The 23,268-nt window shown below is 41.7% G+C and overlaps 1 protein-coding gene across 1 annotated transcript in view; it reads left to right on the top strand.

Annotated features, from left to right (window-relative positions):
• Positions 1 to 20,843, top strand: part of LOC124716702 (cytochrome P450 4C1-like) — a 134,327-nt gene extending 113,484 nt beyond the window's left edge. The window contains exons 5-6 of the mRNA XM_047243244.1: positions 3,002 to 3,202; positions 20,547 to 20,843. Of these exons, the coding sequence (XP_047099200.1) occupies positions 3,002 to 3,202; positions 20,547 to 20,843 (498 nt within the window). The remainder of the gene's footprint in view (positions 1 to 3,001; positions 3,203 to 20,546) is intronic.
• Positions 20,844 to 23,268: the final 2,425 nt, after the last annotated feature.

Here is a 23,268-nt window from a genome sequence, read left to right as displayed (position 1 = left end):
CGAGTCGTCTTATCTTGGAACGCAATACTGACAGCGACACACGCTCTTGACGATTGTGAGAGAGTGAGCTATGAGTCGGCTTCGCCATTTCTTGTATAACCTCGGTCCAGTTCGGAGGGGACTGTGGAGTGAAATGGTGGCTGCTGAACTGCTAGTCCCATTCCTCTGCGTACTAAACTACTAAAGGCTTTTTCATTGGAGATCGTTTAGCTTCTGTAACTCATCAGATTGTAAATCTCTACTTGATTAACATTTCGCTGTAATTTTGCTTTCATATTTTATTCATCATGACTTTCACGATGTTTTCAGTAGAATCGTGAGTGGGTACAACCATCAGAACTTCCTCTTTTGTTATCGCTATATGCCTTTCTAAAATCAGTTAAACGCAATGTATTTTGTGTAATCTCAGTCATATTTTTCTATAGAATAACCTACTAAGCTCTCTTATCTTAGTTCAAAATTCGCATTCCTTTAAAAATCGCAAAAAGTGTTGAACATAACGATCCCAAACATTCTGCATAAAATTTTTAAGTGAAGATACGTAATTGTCAAAATTTAAGATTTGTATCTCTGTACCAGATTAAAATTACAAAAAATTGCGATTTTGTTGTGGAAACTACTTATTGGATTTTGCTCAAACTTAGTATATCTTATGCGTAAACATTTCTACACTATTCTATGAAAAATTACAAATTATTAATAGCACTTTATTTTTGCGTTTCGCGGGAGTGCAAATTTTTGTCTGCGACCATTACAAGCAGAAGGTGCGCTCGGTTTGATCTTGAGGCTGAGTGTGCAGTTGGGGGAAGTGTTTTTCCCCCACCTCTGTCTCCTCACTCTTACTACACAGCAATGACATTTGCTTCCCGCGCACTATGATAATGTCTTCGCCTTGCTCGTCTTTGACGTGCAGTGACTGTAAACAAATGGCAATAAATAAGTTCTTGTATTCACGAACGACCTTCCTCTGCAGCACCTGCGTACAACTTTGCCAGAGAACCAGTGCACCCCCCCGGCCATCACAGAAACTCGACTGTAAGTGTCGACGGAAATGTGTTCTTCACCCGCCCTTTATAAATAGTACGTATTTACTGGAGGAATACCCTCTCGGCCCGTGCCCATAGCCATATTTTCCCCGCGGGAATCACTGTCTCCCTGTCTTCAAAGTGTATCGCATTTAGCGAATCCTTATGTGGTCCAAATATATGGAAGCCCAAGGGCCCAAGGTATGGACTGCAGGGTGGATGAAGCAATGATATCCAACATTATATAGCGATGTATTCCCAGGTTCTGAGAGTTGTGTGGTTGCATGCATGGCCAGGTCAAGATTTCTTTCGGGTTGTTGTCAAAGCGCCGACCGGAGTGGCCTAGCGGTTCTAGGCGCTACAGTCTCGAACCGCGCGACCGCTACGGTCGCAAGTTCGAATCCTGCCTCGGGCATGGATGTGTGTGATGTCCTCAGGTTAGTTACGTTTAAGTAGTTCTAAGTTCTAGGGGACTGACGACCTCAGAAGTTAAGTCCCATAGTGCTCAGAGCCATTTGAACCATTTTTTTTTTTTTTTTTTTTTTTGTCAGAGCAGGAACGTCGGAAATGGTTCTTGAGTTTGTTCAAAGTCCTCACTTTGCCTTGAAGAACTGGTTAACGCTTTTTGCAACACACCAACGCTAATCCAAAAGACTGCAATCATAACTTTCCCAGCAGAAGGAACTGCCTCAAATTTCTCCTTTGTTGGTAGCTGCTGGTGGTACCAATCTAGTGACTGCTTTTTTGTTTCCGGTTCAAAGTTATGCATCCTGCTATCGTTCGTGACAAAGAGGTCTCCCATTGGAATCAATATGCTCCAATATTTCAGAGAAAATGAATTTTTTTCCCTTTAATCTTATAGTTTGTTAAAGGTATTCACAGATTCCATCTTGAGCAAACCATTGAATATCCATGAGTCTCTGTCACTGAACACACACTGCCAGTTTTGACATATTAGTATCTGCACTATTCACCACGTCGTTTGCAGTGGTTCTGACTATACGTCTAAACATGGCTGCTGAATGTGCGTACTTCCTGCTCTCCGTTACCCATGGTCCAACACTTCTCCGATGACCTACGTCATTATTACCTTTGGATTACTCTCTCACTGGTTGGTAGGATATGTTCTGAGGCATCAAGAGATCACCAATTTAGTACTGGTGGGCAGAGTGGAGGGTAAAAATCGTAGAGGGGGACCAAGAGACGAATAAACTAAGCAGATTCAAAAGGACTTAGGTTGCAGTAGGTACTGGGAGATGAAGAAGCTTGAACAGGATAGAGTAGGATGGAGAGCTGCATCAAACCAGTCTCAGGACTGAAAACCACAACAACAAAAATTCTCCCGCAATCAAAAAACCGTTTGTGAAAGTTCATTACAGTTCCTTTTTCTACAACCAGGAATTCAATTACAGAACATTTCTCATAATGAGTGTCTGGGAATTACATCAGTTCGATGGGTCGCTTCATGACTTCCATTTGTCGGAATTGTTCGAAACTTCGTACACAAATTTGAAGCTTGTAAAAAAATCTTTTCTCTGTTTACATACGCTTGAAAAATATTGGGGCTTATTTATTATACAAATCTCGCACCACAGCAACCGACGACGTAGAGTGTCAAAGTAAATCTTGATTCATTTTACAACTCTCCTCTGTCCTTGTGCTTGTGTAGATTTTGGCTCCTAGTGCGTTTTTTATTTGTTATACAAAGCTATTCCTTGCTGTGCATTTAGAGAATGAACAGCGTGTGTAAGCTAGTGCCGGCCGGGGTGGCCGAGCGGTTCTAGGCGCTACGATCTGGAACCGCGCGACCGCTACGGTCGCAGGTTCGAAACCTGCCTCGGGCGTGGAAGTGTGTGCTGTCCTTAGGTTAGTTAGGTTTAAGTAGTTCTAATTTCTAGGGAACTGATGACCTCAGATGTTAAGTCCCAAAGTGCTCTGAACCATTTGTAAGCTAGTCTAACTGAGACACTTTGCAGCTCGTGAACGTGGTGATGGCCGGCACCGAGACAGTGGCTGTATCGATCTGCTTCGTGCTGGCCTTGCTGGCCCTCCACCCCGAGTGGCAGGACGCAGCCCACAAGGAGCTGAGGGACGTCTTCGGCGAGGGGGATGACTACTTGCGGGCTGCCAGCCTCGCAGACCTGCACAGCCTCAGGGTGCTAGAGAGCATCATCAAGGTGAGCTGCTGCCAACTGCATACTGGGTGTGGTCACAAAGTCTGCTATGGAGAACGTCCCCAGTGCTCCACATATGCATCAATATACGTAGAGGCGACTGTTTATATTTTGATTGTGGTGACGATATTATACGGTATTGCAATACCAAGGTAACTATGACTTAGTATCTGCTGTGACTCACATCTGCAAGCATCAGGGGTTCTGAGAGGATGCCTCCAGTTATCCACATACAGATGACAGACTAAAGTTTAGGTTGTTCTAGTAGTGTTGGTGTTGGTAGTATTTATGATAGTGGTACTAGTTACGACTATGGTACTTGTGGTATTAAATACAAACACCTAGGTGAATTTTGGCTAGAAAGCTGCTGTGCCCCAAGGCAGTAGTCATGATGCATGCAACAAGACAACAACCCCAAATTTTAGGTTGATCACTGCAGATGGTTCCCAAAGGCCTGGCCACAATGGTAACATTGGTTCCCGCCAGATCACTGAAGTTAAGCTCTGTTGCGCTTCACCAGCACTTAATGGGTCACCAACCAGTCTGCCAAGTGATGCAGGCAACCGGGATGCCCTCAACCCTTGTGAAGCAAACTGAGGAGATACCTGATTGACAAGTAGTGGCTCCATTCTCATTTGCTGACATATATTCAGGATAGTGCGGTGCTGACCACGTGGCCCTCCATCCACATCCAATGATGCCTATGGGCTGAGGATGACACGGTGGCTGGTCAGTACCATTGAGCCTTCATGGCCTGTTGGGGCGGAATTTAGTACAGAGTTGCTGTTGGTGGTTGTGCCAGAGTGTTGGGGCCAGATGTGTTTTTATTTTTTTAATTTTGCTTCGACATTCTACAGCATCAGACAGGGCTAGAGTACTAGTCTAGATTACTAGTCTAGCCACATGAAACAGCATGTGTAATAGAGTTAAGGTAATCCAGTGAACAAGGTGGGAGCCATATGTACACTACTGCCCGTTAATATTGCTACACTATGAAGAGATGATAAATGGGTATTCATTGGACAAATATATTATGCTAGAACTAACATGTGATTACATTTTCACCCAGTTTGGGTGCATAGATCCTGAGATATCAGTACCCAGAACAACCACCTCTGGCCATAATAACGGCCTTGATACGACTGGGCATTGAGTCAAACAGAGCTTGGATTGTGTGTACAGATACAGCTGCCCATGCAGCTTCAACACGATACCACAGTTCATCAAGAGTAATGACTGGCTTATTGTGACGAGCCAGTTGCTCGGCCACCATTGACCAGACGTTTTCAATTGGTAAGAGATCTGGAGACTTTGCTGGCCAGGGCAGAAGTCGATCATTTTCTGTATCCAGAAAGACCCTTGCAGGACCTACAACATGCGGTCGTGCATTATCCTGCTGAAATGTAGGGTTTCGCAGGCATCGAATGAAGGGTAGAGCCACAGGTCGTAACACATATGAAATGTAGCGTCCACTGTTCAAAGTGCCGTCAATGCGAACAAGATGTGACCGAGACGTGTAACCAATGGCACCTCATACCATCACGCCGGGTGATAGGCCAGTATGGCGATGACTAATACACGCTTCTAATGTGCGTTCACCGCGATGCGCCAAACACAGATGCGACGATCATGATGCTGCGAACAGAACCTGGATTCATCCGACAAAATGACGTTTTGCCATTCGTGCACCCAGGTTCGTCGTTGAGTACACCATCGCTGGCGATCCTGTCTGTGATGCAGCGTCAGGGATAACCGCAGCCGTGGTCTCCGAGCTGATAGTCCATACTGTTGAAAACGTCGTCGAACTGTTCGTGCAGATGGTTGTTGTCGTGCAAACGTCCCCATCTGTTGACTCAGGGATCGAGACGTGGCTGCACGATCCGTTACAGCCATGCAGATAAGATGCCTGTCATGTCGACATACAAGGCAGTTAGGATCCAGCACGGCGATCCTTATTACCCTCCTGAACCCACAGATTCCATATTCTGCTAACAGTCATTGGATCTCGACCAACGCGAGCAGCAATGTCGCGATACGATAAACCGCCACCGCGATAGGCTACATTCCGACCTTTATCAACGTCGGAAACATGATGGTATGTATTTCTCCTCTTTACAGGAGGCATCACAACAACGTTTCACCCGGCAACGCCGGTCAACCGCTGTTTGTGTATGAGGAATCGGTTGGGGGGTTTCCTTATGTCTGCACGTTGTAGGTGTCCCCACTGGCGCCAAACTTGTGTGAATGCTCTGAAAAGCTAATCATTTGCATATCACAACATCTTCTTCCTGTCGGTTAAATTTCGCGTCTGTAGCTCGTCATCTTCGTGGTGTAGCAATTTTAATGGCCAGTAGTGTATATGTGCTGCATACTGTTAATGACAAGCAGATGACAGTGACTCTGTGGTTGAGCTATGATGGAAGTCCTCAAGGCAATTTCGAGATGGCATATTTGTTTTGTTAGTGCAGCAACATCTCTGTTTCTGCAAACTCAGAAATGTGTATGTCAGTATTGTGATCAGAAAGGAAAGCAGAGCAGGTAACTGATAAGTGACTTCCTTACTTCAGGAACAAAATTCTGCAGTGAGCTAGCTTGTGCACATGACGAGTGCTGAGTCGTGCAACACTCAGTTTTTCTGTTGTTAATGTTAATGAGGCTTGGAGTGGCAGAATGGTTGGTGGGCTTGGATAGTATTCTGGAAGTGTGTGCTGTATCTCAAGACCTTACTGATAGAGTGTGGTGGAAGACAATATCCCCTAGCTTTGATATGTGTACAACGACTTTGCGACTTTGGTTGATTATCGTTATTTGTGATGGCAATGGTGGTGATGGTGATGATAGTGGTGGTGGTTGTGGTGATGGTGGCAGTATTGGTGGTGGTCGTGCCAGTGAATAGCAACATCTAGATGAGCTATCACCCACATAAGATACTGTTATGCTAGACTGCTGTGAGAAGGCATGTCATGAGAGAATATCCTCAAGGTTCAGTATGTGTTTCATATTATAAAGAGTTCATTTTCTTGTTGTTGGCGTTGATGCCAGTGTGTCTGGCTCCAGGTAAACAACAGCCTAAGATATTGACTAGCATGTATGGACAGCACTTCGTGCTGCTATTATTGTGTTGCTGCTAGTATAGTGTTGATCAATTTCTTAATTTCTCATATTTTATTATGTAGAGAAGTGCTTCTTTAAATTCATGTATGTTTTGAAGTAAAATATCATCATATGGTCTAAGAAACATGCAATACCATCTTTTAAACTGCTCATTTAATAATGAGGTTAGGACTATTTTGTACAGTATCTGCATTTCACTTCATTAAGTTTCCTATTCATATCTAGTGTAAAAAAGATCCAAACTGATCAATCCAGCATTTACTTCAAATTTCTTTAAAATCATCAAATTTTGAATCACCACCAACAAACTGATGATTAATGTGATTTAAATTTGTTTTCATTTGGTCTAAAATCATTTAAAAAATTAGATTATCACTTAACAATTGTTTTGGAATTTTTGGATACATATGAACAAAATAAAAACAATTTATTCCTTCATGTTTTACTCTAGTAAAATATTGTGTAACTACATTATGAATTTCAAGAATGACATCATTGAATATTACAGGTGAATTACCTTGGCAATTATCTAGTGGTACAATTTCATCACTGGTGTCAATAAAGGTAGTAATCTTAATACTTTTATCTTCAACTTTTTCACACACTTTTGAAAATTCTTAATATTTCAGCTAATCTGAACCTTTCGAATAAACATATATGTCATTCATCTTATTCCAGTTCAACCATCCTGGAGCTAGATTATAATTGTCAATCATTAGTGTTGTTTTCCCACAACCCCTTTGACCTATTATAGTGCCTCAAATAGATTTAGGTAAAAGCTTACCAATGTATAATTTTTGATTTCTTCTCCGGAATTCTTCTTTTTGATTCCCACATATTTTCGTTTAATTATATGAAATGCTGTTAATATGAGATTAGTCATATATTTCAATTGAGTGGTAAGTCATCTTTCCTCAAAAATGTTGACTATACCTGCATGGGAATGTTCTAATAATGTAGCACTATTTGGAATGTAAACAAAATTTCTAACTCCAAATATTTCACAAGAAAATGATGAATTATATTGTGATGGAGAAATTATAGAAATTCCTGTTCGCCAATGTAGTTTGAAAATCTAGGAAGGGTTTCTGAATACAAAAAAGTGTAATATCCACATGAACACAGATGAATTTTAAATTGAATTATTATTAAGAGTGATGTTAAATTATACAGGGATACAAAAGATAGTAATGGATGTGTGCTTAGATTTAGTAACCAAACTATTCAAGCCATAAAAAACTGTTCCTGATGATGTTCCTAAAATTATTCCATTCGAATTAATCAATATAAGTTTTAATCTAGCTGATGGAGTTTTTGTAAAAAAAATTGTTCATCTGCATCAAGAGACTAATATTATGCTTCATTGAAGCCTAATGCTGAATTTTGTGGACCAATAATTCATGAACCACATTATACTGTACATGTTCCTAGTTTTGATACCGCACAGGAATTACAAATAACTATAACTGATGAAAAGGCTAATTTAATGGACCTCAGTGGAGCTTGCATGACAGTTGTTTAAGAAAAGTCCCATTAAAGTATATTCTTTAACCAGTAATTAACAAAATGGAGAGCTATCATTTCCTCTCACTCCCTTTGAATGAGAAAAGTAATAACACAAATACTCCTGACAAGGGTACTGGGATTAACGTAAATATTGGTGGTGCATGGCTACATACTTTCCATACGCAGTTGTACATGAGCTTTAGGACTGTTGAATCTGATTGATCAGATTACACAACATATGATGGTAATTCCAATAAAAAACTAATTGATAATTATGTGGCAAAGTTATTTGATTTTATAACCATAAAGAAAGGAAATAATATTCTGTCTAGAACAGACCCTCTTCTATTTCCTAATCAGTTTTGTTACATTTAATTTCATTTCTTGGTGATGATATGGAAGGACATATACTTAACAACAGAAAAATGAAGAGTAAGAAAAATGTGGTGCTTTATCTAGTTGGAGTGTTTGGTGGTTTCTTTAGGGATTACAAACAAATATAATGGGAAGGAGTACATACTGTAATTTTCACTTGGTATTCAAGTATTGTAGATGCTATTCTTAGGTGGCCTGATTATAATGAAACTAACTGAAATAAACGATACATTACCAAATGAAGGGAAAATCATAGCAGAATCTATTCAACTTCGTATACCTATAGCAAAATATGAATCAAATTATCAGCTTGAACAATGAGAAAATATATTGGAAAACCCTAAAAGACCTCTTTTTTTATGAATTTCGAACAGGTGAGGTAGGAAGATTAAGAGGCAAGCAAAATTTCGAGCTAGCTAACACAATTTTCTCTAATTCAGTGAGTTTGATATGCAATATTTAGTTTTTGTCGTGTTTCAGACTGATCGACAAAATAATCAGTTGACTGATTCTTCATTCATTCATTCATTCATTCATTTCATTGTTGCCTGATGGACAGTGTTTGAACTCGAAAATCACATGATGACACAATTTTCACTTCTTTCCTTTCTTCCTCTTCTCTTCCCAAAATCTCTTCATCCTTTGGCTGTGCTCCTGTTTCCTTTGCTCTGTCCATAATGTTCCTTTCTTCTTTTTCTCCTTTACAATAAATTTTGCACTCCTAACTTTGTTTCTGAAGTATTTCCTGTCTTCTATCATTTGCCTGTTGATCCCTATCTGCCTTAAGTCTTCGTCTATTTCATGATACCAATTTGTTTTCTTGCTTGAGCTGTTTACTACATCAAAAATTTTCTTTGTAAGTCGGTTGTTGTCCATTCTCTGTATGTGCCCATAGAAAGTTAATCTGCGTTTTCTGATCGCGTCTGTTAGTCTGTCAGTGTGCTGGTACAGCTCTTTGGTAGGTCGCTTCATCCATATGCCATCTCTGTGAATTGGTCCAAATATTTTTCTGAGAATTTTGCGTTCTATTTTTTCTGTGTCTATGATGCCTGATGCTCCAATTGTGGTTGTTTCTGACGCGTACAATGCTTCTGGTAATACAACTGTTTTGTAGTGCCTAAGTTTGGCCTGCCTCGATATGCTTTTCTTATTATAATGTGACCATGTGAGTTTGTATGCCTTCTGGAGTTTCTTCGTTCGTTCCATGTTAGCCGCCTTGTTTGATCCTCCCATTTGTATGTACTCCCCTAAATACTTAAATTTTTCGACTCTTTCTACGGATCCATATACCGTATGCATGGTGTGTACATTGTTGGTCTGTCGTTCCATATATTGTGTCTTCTCGTAAGATACCTGCAGACCTGTTTTGGCAGCTATTTCATGCAAGCATTCCAGTGCTTCCTTTGCCTCCTGTGTATTATTGCTGAGTATGGCTATATCATCTGCAAATGCCAGACATTTTATGATTGTTTTGGTTTCACGTGTTCTTCCCAGCTGTATTCCTTTAACTTGTTCCTCCCACTGCTTGATAATTTTGTCTAACACCATGTTGAACAGGATTGGTGAGAGCCCGTCTCCTTGTCGGACACCTGTGTGTATGTGGAAGGGTTCCGAAATTTCTCCCATGAACTTAATCTTGGAGGTAGTGTCTGTAAGCGTCTGTTGTATAAGTGCCCTGGTTTTTCTGTCGGTACCATATTCTTCCAGCACGTCAAAGAGTGTCTGTCTGTCTATGGAATCATATGCTTTTTTAAAGTCCACAAAGGTAACTACAGTGTTTCTTGGCTGTCTGACTTTCAAAAGTGTTCTCAAGTTCCAGATCTGTTCGATGCATGATCTCCCTTTTCTGAAGCCTGCCTGGTATTTCCCAATTTGCAGATCTGCTTGTGGTTCTAGTCTGTTTAATAGCACCTTAGAGAAAATTTTGTATGTAACTGGTACTAGCGAAATGCCTCTGTAATTGTTTGGATCTGACTTATCACCCTTTTTATGTAACGGATGGATCAATGCACATTTCCATTCCTCTGGCACTTTCTCTGTGATCCAAATTTCGGAGATAATCTTATGGATTTTTTTGGTGATGTTTTCATCTTGGAGTTTCCAGATCTCGGCGATAATACCATCTTCTCCGGCAGCTCTGTTATTTTTCATTTGTTTTATGATTTCCTCTATCTCTTCTATTGTGGATCAGAATCGGCATTAGATGTGGTCTTTTGGAATGTTAATTTTCCTGTAGGTTTTTTGCAATTAAGAAGTTTATCAAAGTAATGTTTGAGAATTTTACAGTTTTCTTTTGTGTTTGTTTCCAGGGATCCATCTGTTCTTCGGAAGCAGAGGCTAGGGGGTTGATAGCCCTTAATATTTTCTTTGAAAGTTCTGTAAAAATTTCTTGTGTTATTTCTTTTGAAATATTCCTCAATTTCTTTTAGTCTGTTATTGTCATATGCTCGTTTTTCCCTTCTGATTTCCTTCGATGCTAGTTTCTGAACTTCGTGAAATTCTTTCCATGTTTCTGAATTTCTGTAACTACTGAACTTGTCCCATGCTTGCTTTCTTCTCTCAATGGCTTCATCACACTTTGCGTTCCACCACCTATGTTTGCGTTTTCTAGGTGGTTGTCCCCAGCACATAGTCTTCTGAACTGCCTTCGCCAGATCTGTCCATATGTCTATTGAGTGCCTATTAATTTCTTCAACGATTTTATCCCTGTTTATCTTCAAGTATTCCGGATCAGGTTTGACTATTTTGTTTTGCGCTGTCTGTTTCAATCTTGGGATTGGCCTAATCTTAACTTGTAGCAAATAATGATCAGACTCGAAGACTCCTTTACGTGTTCTGACATTTAGAATTTCCCGCGAATTTTTCTTGGATATGGCCACATGATCAATCTGAAATTCTCCCCACACTGTGTTGGGTGCTTTCCATGTTGTAAGTTTTCGTCTTGGTTTTTGAAATTGTGTTGACATGATTTTGAGGTTAAAGTTTTGACAATATTTTATGAGGTGTTCCCCATTTCTGTTCGTGCGAATATGTGCTGAGTATGGGCCTGTTATTTCTCTGAATTTTTTCTCCTTGCCAAGCTGCGCATTGAAATCACCCATTACAATTTTCACATGTCTTTCTGGTACGTTGTTAGTTACTTCCTCCATGTCTTCCCAGAAGTCTTCAATTTCTTGTGGCTTCTTTCTGTTATGGTCATTTGTAGGTGCATGTGTGTTGATAATTGTGTATGCTTTATTACCTGATTTGAAGGACAGTGTCGAGATACGTTCTGATATTGAATTGAAGTCTATGATGTTATCCATGACTGATTTGTGTACTGCAAACCCTGTACCAAACAATAATGGTGTTCCTCTTCTGACAGCAGGTTTGCCTTTGTAAATCCTGTAATGTTCTGTGTCGAAATGGTTTTCATCTACGAAGCGTGTCTCTTGGATGGCAAGAATTTTGATGTGAAATTTATCTAGCATGTCTGTCAGTTGTTTTAGTTTTCCAAGTTTGAACAGAGTGTTTGCATTGAGAGTGCCAAGGCAGTGCTTGCGAAGAGGTTTTGAGAAGCTCCGACTCTTCTCCTCATGATGTTCCTGGTCCCCCAGAATCCGATGACCAGGAAAGTCCAGTCCGTTGACTGGGGCCTGGGGTAGCGGATTTCTTTCCATTTGTTCCATCATGATTACTTCAAGTTGAAGTTGGTTGTGGTGACCTTCAACAAGATCACGGTAATTGCAGACTTGATTGTTGAGATCAAGCCATATTTCACTGCCGCACCAACTAGGTAAACAGACGCAGACCACTAGTCGCTGGATACCAGAACAGACACTAATGGATTTCTTGATGTTGTGTGTTTGGTCCGCGAGAGCTATTTTATTTCGCTCAAGTCCGCCGGCAAGCCGGTGAGGCCCCCCCTATCCGCCACCTGGGACGCGCCACGTCGGAGTATCACCTCTCCGCCTGCTACGACACCGTACTAGGTTCGTCATTATATGATCATTATATGATCACGTTTAACTTTGGGGTATTTATATTAAAATGGAACGAACAAAATATTTCCTCAAGAAATGTGAAATTTGGATCCACCAAAGAATTATCTGAAGGCATATGATGCATTCCCTTTATTTTAACCGAGTTATCCAGTTGAAACGTGATGTAGATGTAAGTCCATTTAATTTCATAACAAACTAATCTATCTATGTAATAAACATGACTATCAGAAAGAATATTGCTCTCACTCAGAAGACTACTATGAAATTATGTGCAATACTCAGCAGTAAATTACCGAACGACACAAACGCCTTCATAACTATCTATGGAAAGAAGTTTCTCACGTTTGATGCAAAACACAGAATATTAACAGTAATTTTTGAAACTGAAGAATTGTGTATTTAAATATATCCAAGTTTATTCATTATTATTTTTCTGAATAGTTCTTCTTATGTACATTAGGATAGCATTTTGAATTTTTAAGATCAGTTAATAATTAGCAGAGAAATAAACAAAAATCGATCTGTTGAGCTGCCAGCAATCATGTACAGTGGCTGCGTTCCTGCAAGTCTTCCTGGAATATCACAGAAGGAACATCCAGTTTCTTATAGCCCTATTACATTACCTCGTTCAGACTCAGTGAGGTGTTGATAATGGCGTCTTTGTAGCATTAAGGCATTCTTGACTAACATCAACTCACCACATTAAGCATGGAAGACACTTTCATGTGCCATTCTTATGAGAGTGGTGGGAAATTCTAACATACCACATCTTTCACATGTAGAAACAGCCCAACAACTTTCGTTTGCGACGCACAACTCCCTCCTGTTGTTGCGATTTCTTTTGTCGTCAGTGTATTTGTCCCGTATTGTTCTGTGTTCTTCTCTACAGTCTCGTCTAGCTCTTCTTTGACGATATTCCTTTCTTTAATTCTGGAGTCTTTTAGGTATGCTTTCCTTTTCTCCCACTTATTGCTTTTACTAATTCTTCGTTCCCTATTCTTAATCCCTCCTGATTATATCTCTTTAATCTTGTTTGCAATACTTCAAAAGCTGCCTTGTGAACATTACCATTTATTATCTTCTATTGTTCTTTAGTATCTTCTGTCCTGTGTTGATTAGCATTTGGCATAATAGTTGTGTGCTTTTGTATTGTAATAAATGTACTCTGAATGTTGTTTCCTTATTTGTTTAGGTGTTGTTATTCCTTGTTCATCACGTTAAAATATAAATTTCAGAATTTACTGAAAAATGATTCAAACAGATCTCATTTCCTTGTGTTAGATACTACAGATGCTTCTTTACCGTGAAATATTCTGTAGTGAGTGAATGATGATCTTGAGGTGAGCAGGTATAGCTGTGAACATCCTTTTTTAATTCTCAGGTTATCATAAGTGACAAACTATTTTAATTCTTCTCCATTTTTATTTAAATTACTCAAGCTCAATGGTATTCTGCAAGTCTTTCAACTGGACACCTCTCCAGCTGCTTGCATGTCCCGAAACTATTCAAATTACAAAAGTGGTGAAAAGAGACCTACAGTTTAATGTGAAATCCGAATCATACGTCACTCCCAGCGAATACTCACATCGTTGGTAGATGAAGGCTTGGTTAAAACGCAGACTGAAATATTTGTTGTGCCAGTTACATTAGTTAGAGTTTCCCTGCTCTCGCTTTAAAATCTTGAGGTAATATCATTAACTCATTTCTGTGTGCATGTCTGCTTAATTTTGCACAAAAGAATAAAACTCTAACGTTTTCTCTTCCTCTCCTTTTTGTGGTAAGTATTCTAGCACAGAATAGTAAACTTTATTCCCATGTAGGCACTTAGATCAACGTTGTATTTGTGACTGTGTTGATAAGGTTCGACTGGCAAGTTATCGTGGTCTTCAGTTCGGCGGCTGGTTTGATGCATCTCTCCATGCTACTCTATGCTGTGCGATCCTCTTCATCTCTGAATAAGTACTACAGCCTACATCTTTCTAATTCTGGTTTCTGTATTCATCTCTTGGTCTCCCTCTACGGTTTGTACTCCACACACTTCCCTCCAATACAAAATTGGTCCCTTGATTTGGTCGAGTTGTGCCACAATCTTCACGTCTCTCCAGTTCTGTTCAGGACCTCCTCATATGTTACGTGATTGACCCATCTAATCTTCAACATTCTTCTGTATCACCAGATTTCTAGAGCTTCTGTTCTGTTTTTTTGTGTAAACAGTTTATCGCCCATGTTTCACTTCCATACTTCCATGGCTACAGTACTGAGAAACATCTTCAGAAAATATTCCTAAACTTAAGTCGACGTTAACAAACTTCTCTTCCTCAGAAGCACTTTTCTTGTCATCGTTAGTCTACATTTTATATCCTCTATACCTTCGCCTTCACCAGTAATTTTGCTTCAAAAATAGCATAACCTATCTACTATTTTAACTGTGTCATTTCATAAATTGATTTCCTCAGCAACTACATTTCATTATCCTTCTTTTGCATTTTTTCATGTTCATCTTATAGCCTCCTTCCAAGTCGTCCATTCCGTTCAACTGCTCTTCCAAATCCTTTGATGTCTCGGACAGAATTATAATTTCATAGATATACTCAGAGTTTTTATTTCTTGATTCCTACTGCAATTTCTTCTTTGCTTTCCTTCACTGCTTGCTCAATGTAGAACTGAATAAGATTGACGATCATCATACGTATTCAGCATGTTACCTATACAGGAGAAGTACCAGTCTCATTCTACGTTTTTGTGGCCATGGTTCCAGTAGATGCCTTATGAATGATGCACTAATATGACTATTTTATGACGAATGACTTTAATGTGCTGTTTTGTAACGATACACGTTTTCCTTTTTGTAGTTAAAATATCGTCAGTAGCAGGGTTTCACTGACTGTTTCATGCTCATTAACGGGAAGTGATATCTGATTTCATGTTTCCCAAGAATATTCCCCTTTGGGACTAGAGCCGTAAATCAAATCTACATCTACATGGGTACTCTGCAAAAGACACACTTAGCGCATGGCAGAGCGTTCATCGAACCACGTTCAAAATAATTCTCTGTTATTCCACTCTCAAACAGCGCACGGTAAAAACGAACACCTATATCTTTCCGTGCGATTTATGATTTCCTTTATTTTATTATGATCTACAAAGTATCATTGCAATCGTAGGAGAAAGTTGGTGACTGAAATTTCGTGAAACGAATCCACCGCAACGAAAAACGTCTTTGTTTTAATCTAACCATCCCAAATCTTGCACCATGTCTCACCCTTATTTCGCGATAATACAAAACGTGGTGCTCTTCGCTGAACTTTCTCGATGCACTCTGTTAATATCTGGTAAGGATCCCACGCCACGCAGCAGTACTCCTACAGTGGTCAGACAAGAGTAGTAGATCAGTTGCGTCTTCCAAGTGTTCTGTTAATAAATCCCAGTCGTTGGTTTGCCTTCCCCACATGTTCTTTCCAATTTAAATTGTTTTCAATTGTAATTCCAAGATATTTAGTCGAATTTACGGCTATTAGCATAGACTAATTTATTGTGTGACAGACATTTAACGAATTCCTTTTAGCATTAATGTCGATGACCTCACACTTTTCATTATTTAGGGTCAATTTCTAATTTTCGCACCATTCAGATATCTTTTCTAAATCGTGTTGCAATCTGTTTTGGTCTTCTGATGACTTTACTAGACGATAACAAACAGCATCTGCAAACATTCTAAGATGGCTGCTCAGATTGTCTCCAAAATCGTTCGTATAGATAAGAAGGTGCTATAACAGTAGCTTGGGGAACACCAGAAATCACTTGTTTTACTCGATGACTTTCCGTCAATCACTACGAACTGTGACCTCTCTGACAGAAAATCACGAATCCAGTCACATAACTCACATGATATTCCATAAGCACGCAATTTCACTACAAGCTGCTTGTGTGGTACAGTGTCGAAGGCCTTCTGGAAATCTAGAAACGAAACCAATTTGAAATCCCTTGTCAATGGCATTCAACGCTTTGGGTGAATAAAGAGCTAGTTATGTTTGATAAGAACTATGTTTTCCAAATTCCTCTTGACTGTGTGCCAATAGACCGTTGTCTTCACAATATGTGTTCCAAAATCCTGTAACATATCGATGTTAATGATATGGGCCATTAATTTAGTGGATTACTGCTATTACCTTTCTTGTTGTGATCTGTGCAACTGCCAGTCTTTTGGTACGGATCTTCTGTCGAGGGAGCGGTTGTACACTGAAGCGCCAAAGAAACTGGTATAGGCATGCGCATTCAAATACAGAGATATGTAAACAGTCAGAATACGGTGCTGAGGTCGGCAACGCCTATATAAGACAACGAGTCTCTGGCGCAGTTGTCAGATTTGTTACTACTGCGATAATGGCAGGTTGTCAAGATTTAAGTGAGTCTGAATGTGGTGCTGTAGTCGGTACGTGAGCGATAAGACACAGCATTTCCAAGCTAGAGAGGAAGCGGGAATTTTCCCGTACTCCCATTCCACGAGTGTACCGTGAATATCAGGAATCCGATAAAACATGGAATCTCCGCGATCGCTGCGGCCGGAAAAGGAGCCTGCAAGAACGGGCCCAACGACAACTGAAGAGAATCTTTCAATGTTGGTTGGTTGTTTTGGGGAAGGAGACCAGACAGCGACGTCATCGGTCACATCGGATTAGGGAAGGACAGGGAAGGAAGTCGACCGTGCCCTTTGAAAGGAACCGTCCCGGCATTTGCCTGTAGCGATTTAGGGAAATCACGGAAAACCTAAATCAGGATGGCCGGACGCGGGATTGAACCGTCGTCCTCCCGAATGCGAGTCCAGTGTCTAACCACTGCGCAACCTCGCTCGGTTCTTTCAACGTGTCAGAAGCGCAACCTTGCTGCAAATTGTTGCAGATTTCAGTGCTGGGCCATCAACAAATGTCAGCGTGGGAACCATTCAACGAAACATCATTGATATGGGCCTGCGGAGTCGAAGGCACACCCCTGTACTATTGATGACTTCACTTCACAAAGCTTTATGCCTTGCTTGGGATCGTCAACATCGATAACGGACTGTTGATGAGTAGAAAAATATCGCCTGGTCGGACGAGTCTCGTTTCAAATTGTACCGAGCGGATGGACGTGTACGGGTATGGAGAAAATCTCATGAATCCATGGAACGTGTATGTCGGCAGGAGGCAGTTCAAGCTGGCGGAGGCTCTGTAATGGTGTGGGGCGTGTGCAGTTGGAGTGATATGGAACCCCTGATGCGTCTAGATACAGACGATACGTCTGTAAGAATCCGATCTGATCACCTGCATCCATTGCGCATTGCGATGGGCAATTCCAGCAGGACAAAAATCGACACCTTACACGTCCATAATTGCTATCGAGTGGCTTCCGCTGGTCACCAAACTCCCCAGACATGAACATTATTGAGCATATCTGGGATGCCTTGCAAGGTGCTGTTCAGAAGAGATCTTCACCACCTCGTACTATCATGGATCTATGGACAGCCCTGCAGGATTCATGGTGTCAATTCTCTCCAGCACCACTTCAGAGATTAGTCGAGTCCATGCCATGTCGTGTTGTGGCACTTGTGCGTGCACACGGGGGCCCTACACGATATTCGGCGGATGTACCAGTTGCTTTGGCTCTTCAGATTATATGATTGATAAGTATGGAGCTATTGCATGAACAAGTACAGAAAATGAGAAACCAAATAGAGTGACACGTCGAAAATGGCGTACATGAAGGGCAGCTGTGGGGAAGAAGACCGTGACGGGAAGGACTGTTGCCTCTACCCCCATCTCACCCCCACAGGCAGTCTTCTGAACGCTTGCTGTAATTTCTTCTGCCGAGCAGTCGACCAGAGACTGCCTGCAGGTATTGGGTAGTCGTAACTTTAAAAAATCAACATAATTTGACGACGTAATCTAGCGACTGACTGTACACTGAGGCGACAGAAGTCGTGGGATACTTCCTAATATCGTGTCGGACCTCATTTTGCCTGGCGTAGTGCATTAAGTCGTGCAATTGATACAAGTCGTGGAAATCCCCTCTAGTAATGTTGAGCAATGATGTTTCAGTACCTGACCATAACTGCGAAAGCAGAGCATGTGCAAGATTTTGTGCACTGACTGTTAGCAAAGGCGCTCAGACCAGTCCTGTGCTGGCACAGCCCATTAACGCCAGATTTCGCCCCACCGTCCTAACGGATACGTTAGTCGTACGTTCTGCACTGATTTCTGCGGTTATTTCACGCTGTGTTGTTTGTCTGTTAGCACTAATAACTGGACGCAAACGCCGCTGCTCTGGGTCGTTAAGTGAAGCTGGTATTCTTGCCACACTCTTGACGCTGTGGATCTCAGAATATTGGATCCCGTATCCATTTCCGAAATGGTATGTCCCATGCGTCTACCTCCAACTACCTCTTCCTAGTTCAAAGTCTTTTAATCCTCTTTGTGAGGCCATAACCTTTAGAAATGAATCACCTGAGTACAAACAACAGCTCCTCCAATTCACTACCGTTTTATATCTTGTGTATAAGATACTACCAGCACTGAAAGACCTGAGTCGAAACAAGGACCCGGGAGGAAACAACATTCCATTAGAACTACTGACAGCCTTGGGAGAGCCAGTCCTGACAAAAATACCCTCAGACTTCAAGAAGAATATAATAATTCCAGTCCCAAAAAAGCAGGTGTTGACAGATGTGAAAATTACCGAACTATCAGTTTAATAAGGCACGGATGCAAAATACTAACGCGAATTCTTTACAGACGAATGGAAAAACAGGTAGAAACTGACCTCGGGGAAGATCAGTTTGGATTCCGCAGAAATGTTGGAACACGTGAGGCAATACTGACCCTACGGCTTATCTTAGAAGCTAGATTAAGAAAAGGTAAACCTACGCTTCTAGCATTTGTAGACTTAGACAAAGCTTTTGACAATGTTGACTGGAATACTCTCTCTCAAATTCTGAAGGTGGCAGGGGTGAAATACAGGAAGCGAAAGGCTATTTACAATTTGTACAGAAACCAGATGGCAGTTATAAGAGTCGATGGGCATGAAAAGGAAGCAGTGGTTGGGAAGGGAGTGAGACAGGGTTGTAGCCTCTCCCCGATGTTATTCAATCTGTATATTGAGCAAGCAGTAAAGGAAACAAAAGAAAAATTCGGAGTAGGAAGTAAAATCCATGGAGAAGAAATAAAAACTTTGAGGTTCGCCGATGACATTGTAACTCTCTCAGAGACAGCAAAAGACTTGAAAGAGAAGTTGAACGTAATGGACAGTGTCTTGAAAGGAGGGTATAAAATGAACATCAACAAAAGCAAAACGATGATAATGGAATATAGACGAGTTCAAATGGTTCAAATGGCTCTGAGCACTATGGGACTCAACTGCTGTGGTCATTAGTCCTCTAGAACTTAGAACTTCTTAAACCTAACTAACCTAAGGCCATCACACACACCCATGCCCGAGGCAGGATTCGAACCTGCCACCGTAGCAGCAGCGCGGCTCCGGACTAGAGCGCCTAGAACCGCACGGCCACCGCGGTCGGCATAGACGAGTTAACTCGGGTCATGCTGAGAGAATTAGATTAGGAAATGAGACACAAAGTAGTAAAGGAGTTTTGCTATTTGGCGAGTAAAATAACTGATGATGGTCAAAGTAGAGAAGATATAAAATGTAGACTGGCAATGACAAGGAAAGCCTTTCTGAAGGAGAGAAATTTGTTAACATGGAGTATAGATTTAGGTGTCAGGAAGTTGTTTCTGAAAGTGTTTGTATGGAGTGTAGCCATGTATGGAAGTGAGACATGGACTATAAGTAGTTTGGAGAAGAAGAGAATAGAAGCTTTAGAAATGTGGTGCTACAGAAGAATGCTGAAGATTAGATGGGTAGATCACATAACTAATGAGGAAGTATTGAATAGGATTGGGGAGAAGTTTGTGGCACAACTTGACTAGAAGAAGGGATCGGTTTGTAGGACTAGATCTGAGGCATCAAGGGATCACCAATTTAGTATTGGAGGCCAGTGTGGAGGGTAAAAATCGTAGAGGGAGACCAAGAGATGAATACACTAAGCACATTCAGAAGGATGTAGGCTGCAATACGTACTGGGAGATGAAGCAGCTTCCACCGGATAGAGTAGCATGGAGACCTGCATCAAACCAGTCTCAGGAATGAAGACCACAACAACAGCAACAAGATACTACCAGCATCTGACATATGTGCAGATCGCTACCCCATGATATTTGTCACCTCAGTCTATGTTTACCATACCTATTGTTAAACACCTCTTTCACTACCAACCCAAAGAATTTTTTCCGCTCAAGTACCGTAGTGATAGGAACAGAACGTAAACCTCACTTCCACAGGAGACGCTACGCATATTCCCGACGGTCCCGGTGATCTCCCGGGTGGCCTCGGAGGACCTCCGGCTGCCCAGAGGGCGGGTGCTGGTCCCTAAGGGCACCGTGCTGCTGTTGGTGCCCAGCCTCACACAACGCCTGTCACAGTTTCACCCAGACCCTCTGAGGTTCGACCCTTCACGCTTCTTGGACGGCCGCAGAGGGGAGGAGCACGCGTGCAGCTACCTGCCGTTCGGGCTGGGCGCACGCAGTTGCGTGGGCACCCAGTACGCCCGCCTCCAGCTCAAGGTCTTCCTGGCGTAAATCCTGCGGCGCTTCCGCTTCCTGCCGCACAGCCGCTGGGAGGACCTGGAGGACACCTCAGTATCCATCAGCCTTCACACCATGGAGCCGATAAGAGTCTCTTGCGTGCCTCTGCACCCATCTGGTACATAAGAACATCTTTACACCATCTGTGACATAATCGCGTGTACAAACAGTGATTTAATACTGTAAAATTCTTTCTTAATCCAGTCTCTGATCACAAATGAATTCTTTAGACAATGACCGGTTTCAGCCGGTAGCGTCCACCTTCAGATCTAAAATATACAGGGTCTTACAAAAAGGTACGGCCAAACTTTCAGGAAACAGTCCTCAGACACAAAGAAAGAATATATGTTATGTGGACATGTGTCCGGAAACGTTTACTTTCCATGTTAGAGCTCATTTTATTACTTCTCTTCAAATCACATTAATCATGGAATGGAAACACACAGCAACAGAACGCACCAGCGTGACTTCAAACACTTTGTTACAGGAAATGTTCAAAATGTCCTCCGTTAGCGAGGATACATGCATCCACCCTCCGTCGCATGGAATCCCTGATGTGCTGATGCAGCCCTGGAGAATGGCGTATTGTATCACAGCCGTCCACAATACGAGCACGAAGAGTCTCTACATTTGGTACCGAGGTTGCGTAGACAAGAGCTTTCAAGAGGGTTGAGGTCAGGAGAGCGTGGAGGCCATGGAATTGGTCCGCCGGTAACAATCCATCGGTCACCGAATCTGTTGTTGAGAAGCGTACGAACACTTCGACTGAAATGTGCAGGAGCTCCATCATGTATGAACCGCATGTTGTGTTGTACTTGTAAAGGCACATGTTCTAGCAGCACAGGTAGAGTATCCCGTATGAAATCATGATAACGTGCTCCATTGAGCGTAGGTGGAAGAACATGGGGCCCAATCAAGACATCACCAACAATGCCTGCCCAAACGTTCACAGAAAATCTGTGTTGATGACGTGATTGCACAATTGCGTGCAGATCCTCGTCAGCTCACCCATGTTGATTGTGAAAATTTACAATTTGATCACGTTAGAATGAAGTTTCATCCGTAAAGAGAACATTTGCACTGAAATGAGGATTGACACATTGTTGGATGAACCATTCGCAGAAGTGTACCCGTGGAGGCCAATCAGCTGCTGATAGTGCCTGCACACGCTGTACATGGTACGGAAACAATTGGTTCTCCCGTAGCACTCTGCATACAGTGACGTGGTCAACGTTACCTTGTACAGCAGCAACTTCTCTGACGCTGACATTAGGGTTATCGTCAACTGCACGAAGAATTGCCTCGTCCATTGCTGGTGTCCTCGTCGATCTAGGTCTTCCCCAGTTGCGAGTCATAGGCTGGAATGTTCCGTGCTCCCTTAGACGCCGATCAATTGCTTCGAACGTCTTCCTGTCGGGAGACCTTCGTTCTGGAAATCTGTCTCGATACAAACGCACTGCGCCACGGCTATTGCCCCGTGCTAATGCGTACATCAAATGGGCATCTGCCAATTCCGCATTTGTAAGCATTGCACTGACTGCAAAACAACGTTCGTGATGAACACTAACCTGTTGATGCTACGTACTGATGTGCTTGATGCTAGTACTGTAGAGCAATGAGTCGCAAGTCAATACAAGCACCGAAGTCAAAATTGCCTTCCTTCAATTGGGCCAACTGGCGGTGAATCGAGGAAGTACAGTACATACTGACGAAACTAAAATGACTAACATGGAAATTAAGCGTTTCCGGACACATGTCCACATGCCATCTTTTCTTTGTTTGCGTGTGAGGAATGTTTCCTGAAAGTTTGGCCGTACGTTTTTGTAACACCCTGTATAAATATAAACATCTATTGATCAGTGTGTCTGGACTCTGGCCTAAACTTTTAGGCTGGAGGTTTTAGTGTTTTGCAGAGTGGCTGACTCTGCCCTTTTTTCCTTGCGGTCAGCCAGCCACTTCCATCTGCTACATTGTTTTAGCTCCCTCTACCATTTTCTTCCTGTGTTGTTCATGTTTTACTGCTGACGCCCTGCTTCATCCCACGCTTCGGTGTGGGTGAGCACATATTTTTCAGTGATTGTTCCCCGTGATTTATGTTCCGTTTTATGTCAATGTTCTGAGTTTTTTTTTTTTTTTTTGTTGACACCCGTCTCACTATGATACTGAACGGGCGCTGAAGACCTTGCTGTCGTGCGCCCACAAACCACAAACCCCTCTACTACTACTACTACTACTACGATCAGTGTGTCTTAACATAAAACAGCAATATGTATCACAATATACTGTCATACACCAGGGAAATGTACAGATAAAATATGGTGTAACGTACCTTTTTTTTTTTTTTTTTTTTTTACACCATGTCCTAAAGTGATACGGCCATAATGGCATCGTCAAAACAAATATAATCAGCATAACATCT

Source organism: Schistocerca piceifrons, chromosome 9 (assembly GCF_021461385.2).
Source record: "Schistocerca piceifrons isolate TAMUIC-IGC-003096 chromosome 9, iqSchPice1.1, whole genome shotgun sequence".
Taxonomy (NCBI): Eukaryota; Metazoa; Arthropoda; class Insecta; order Orthoptera; family Acrididae; genus Schistocerca; species Schistocerca piceifrons.
This window is presented reverse-complemented; position numbering and strand designations above follow the sequence as displayed.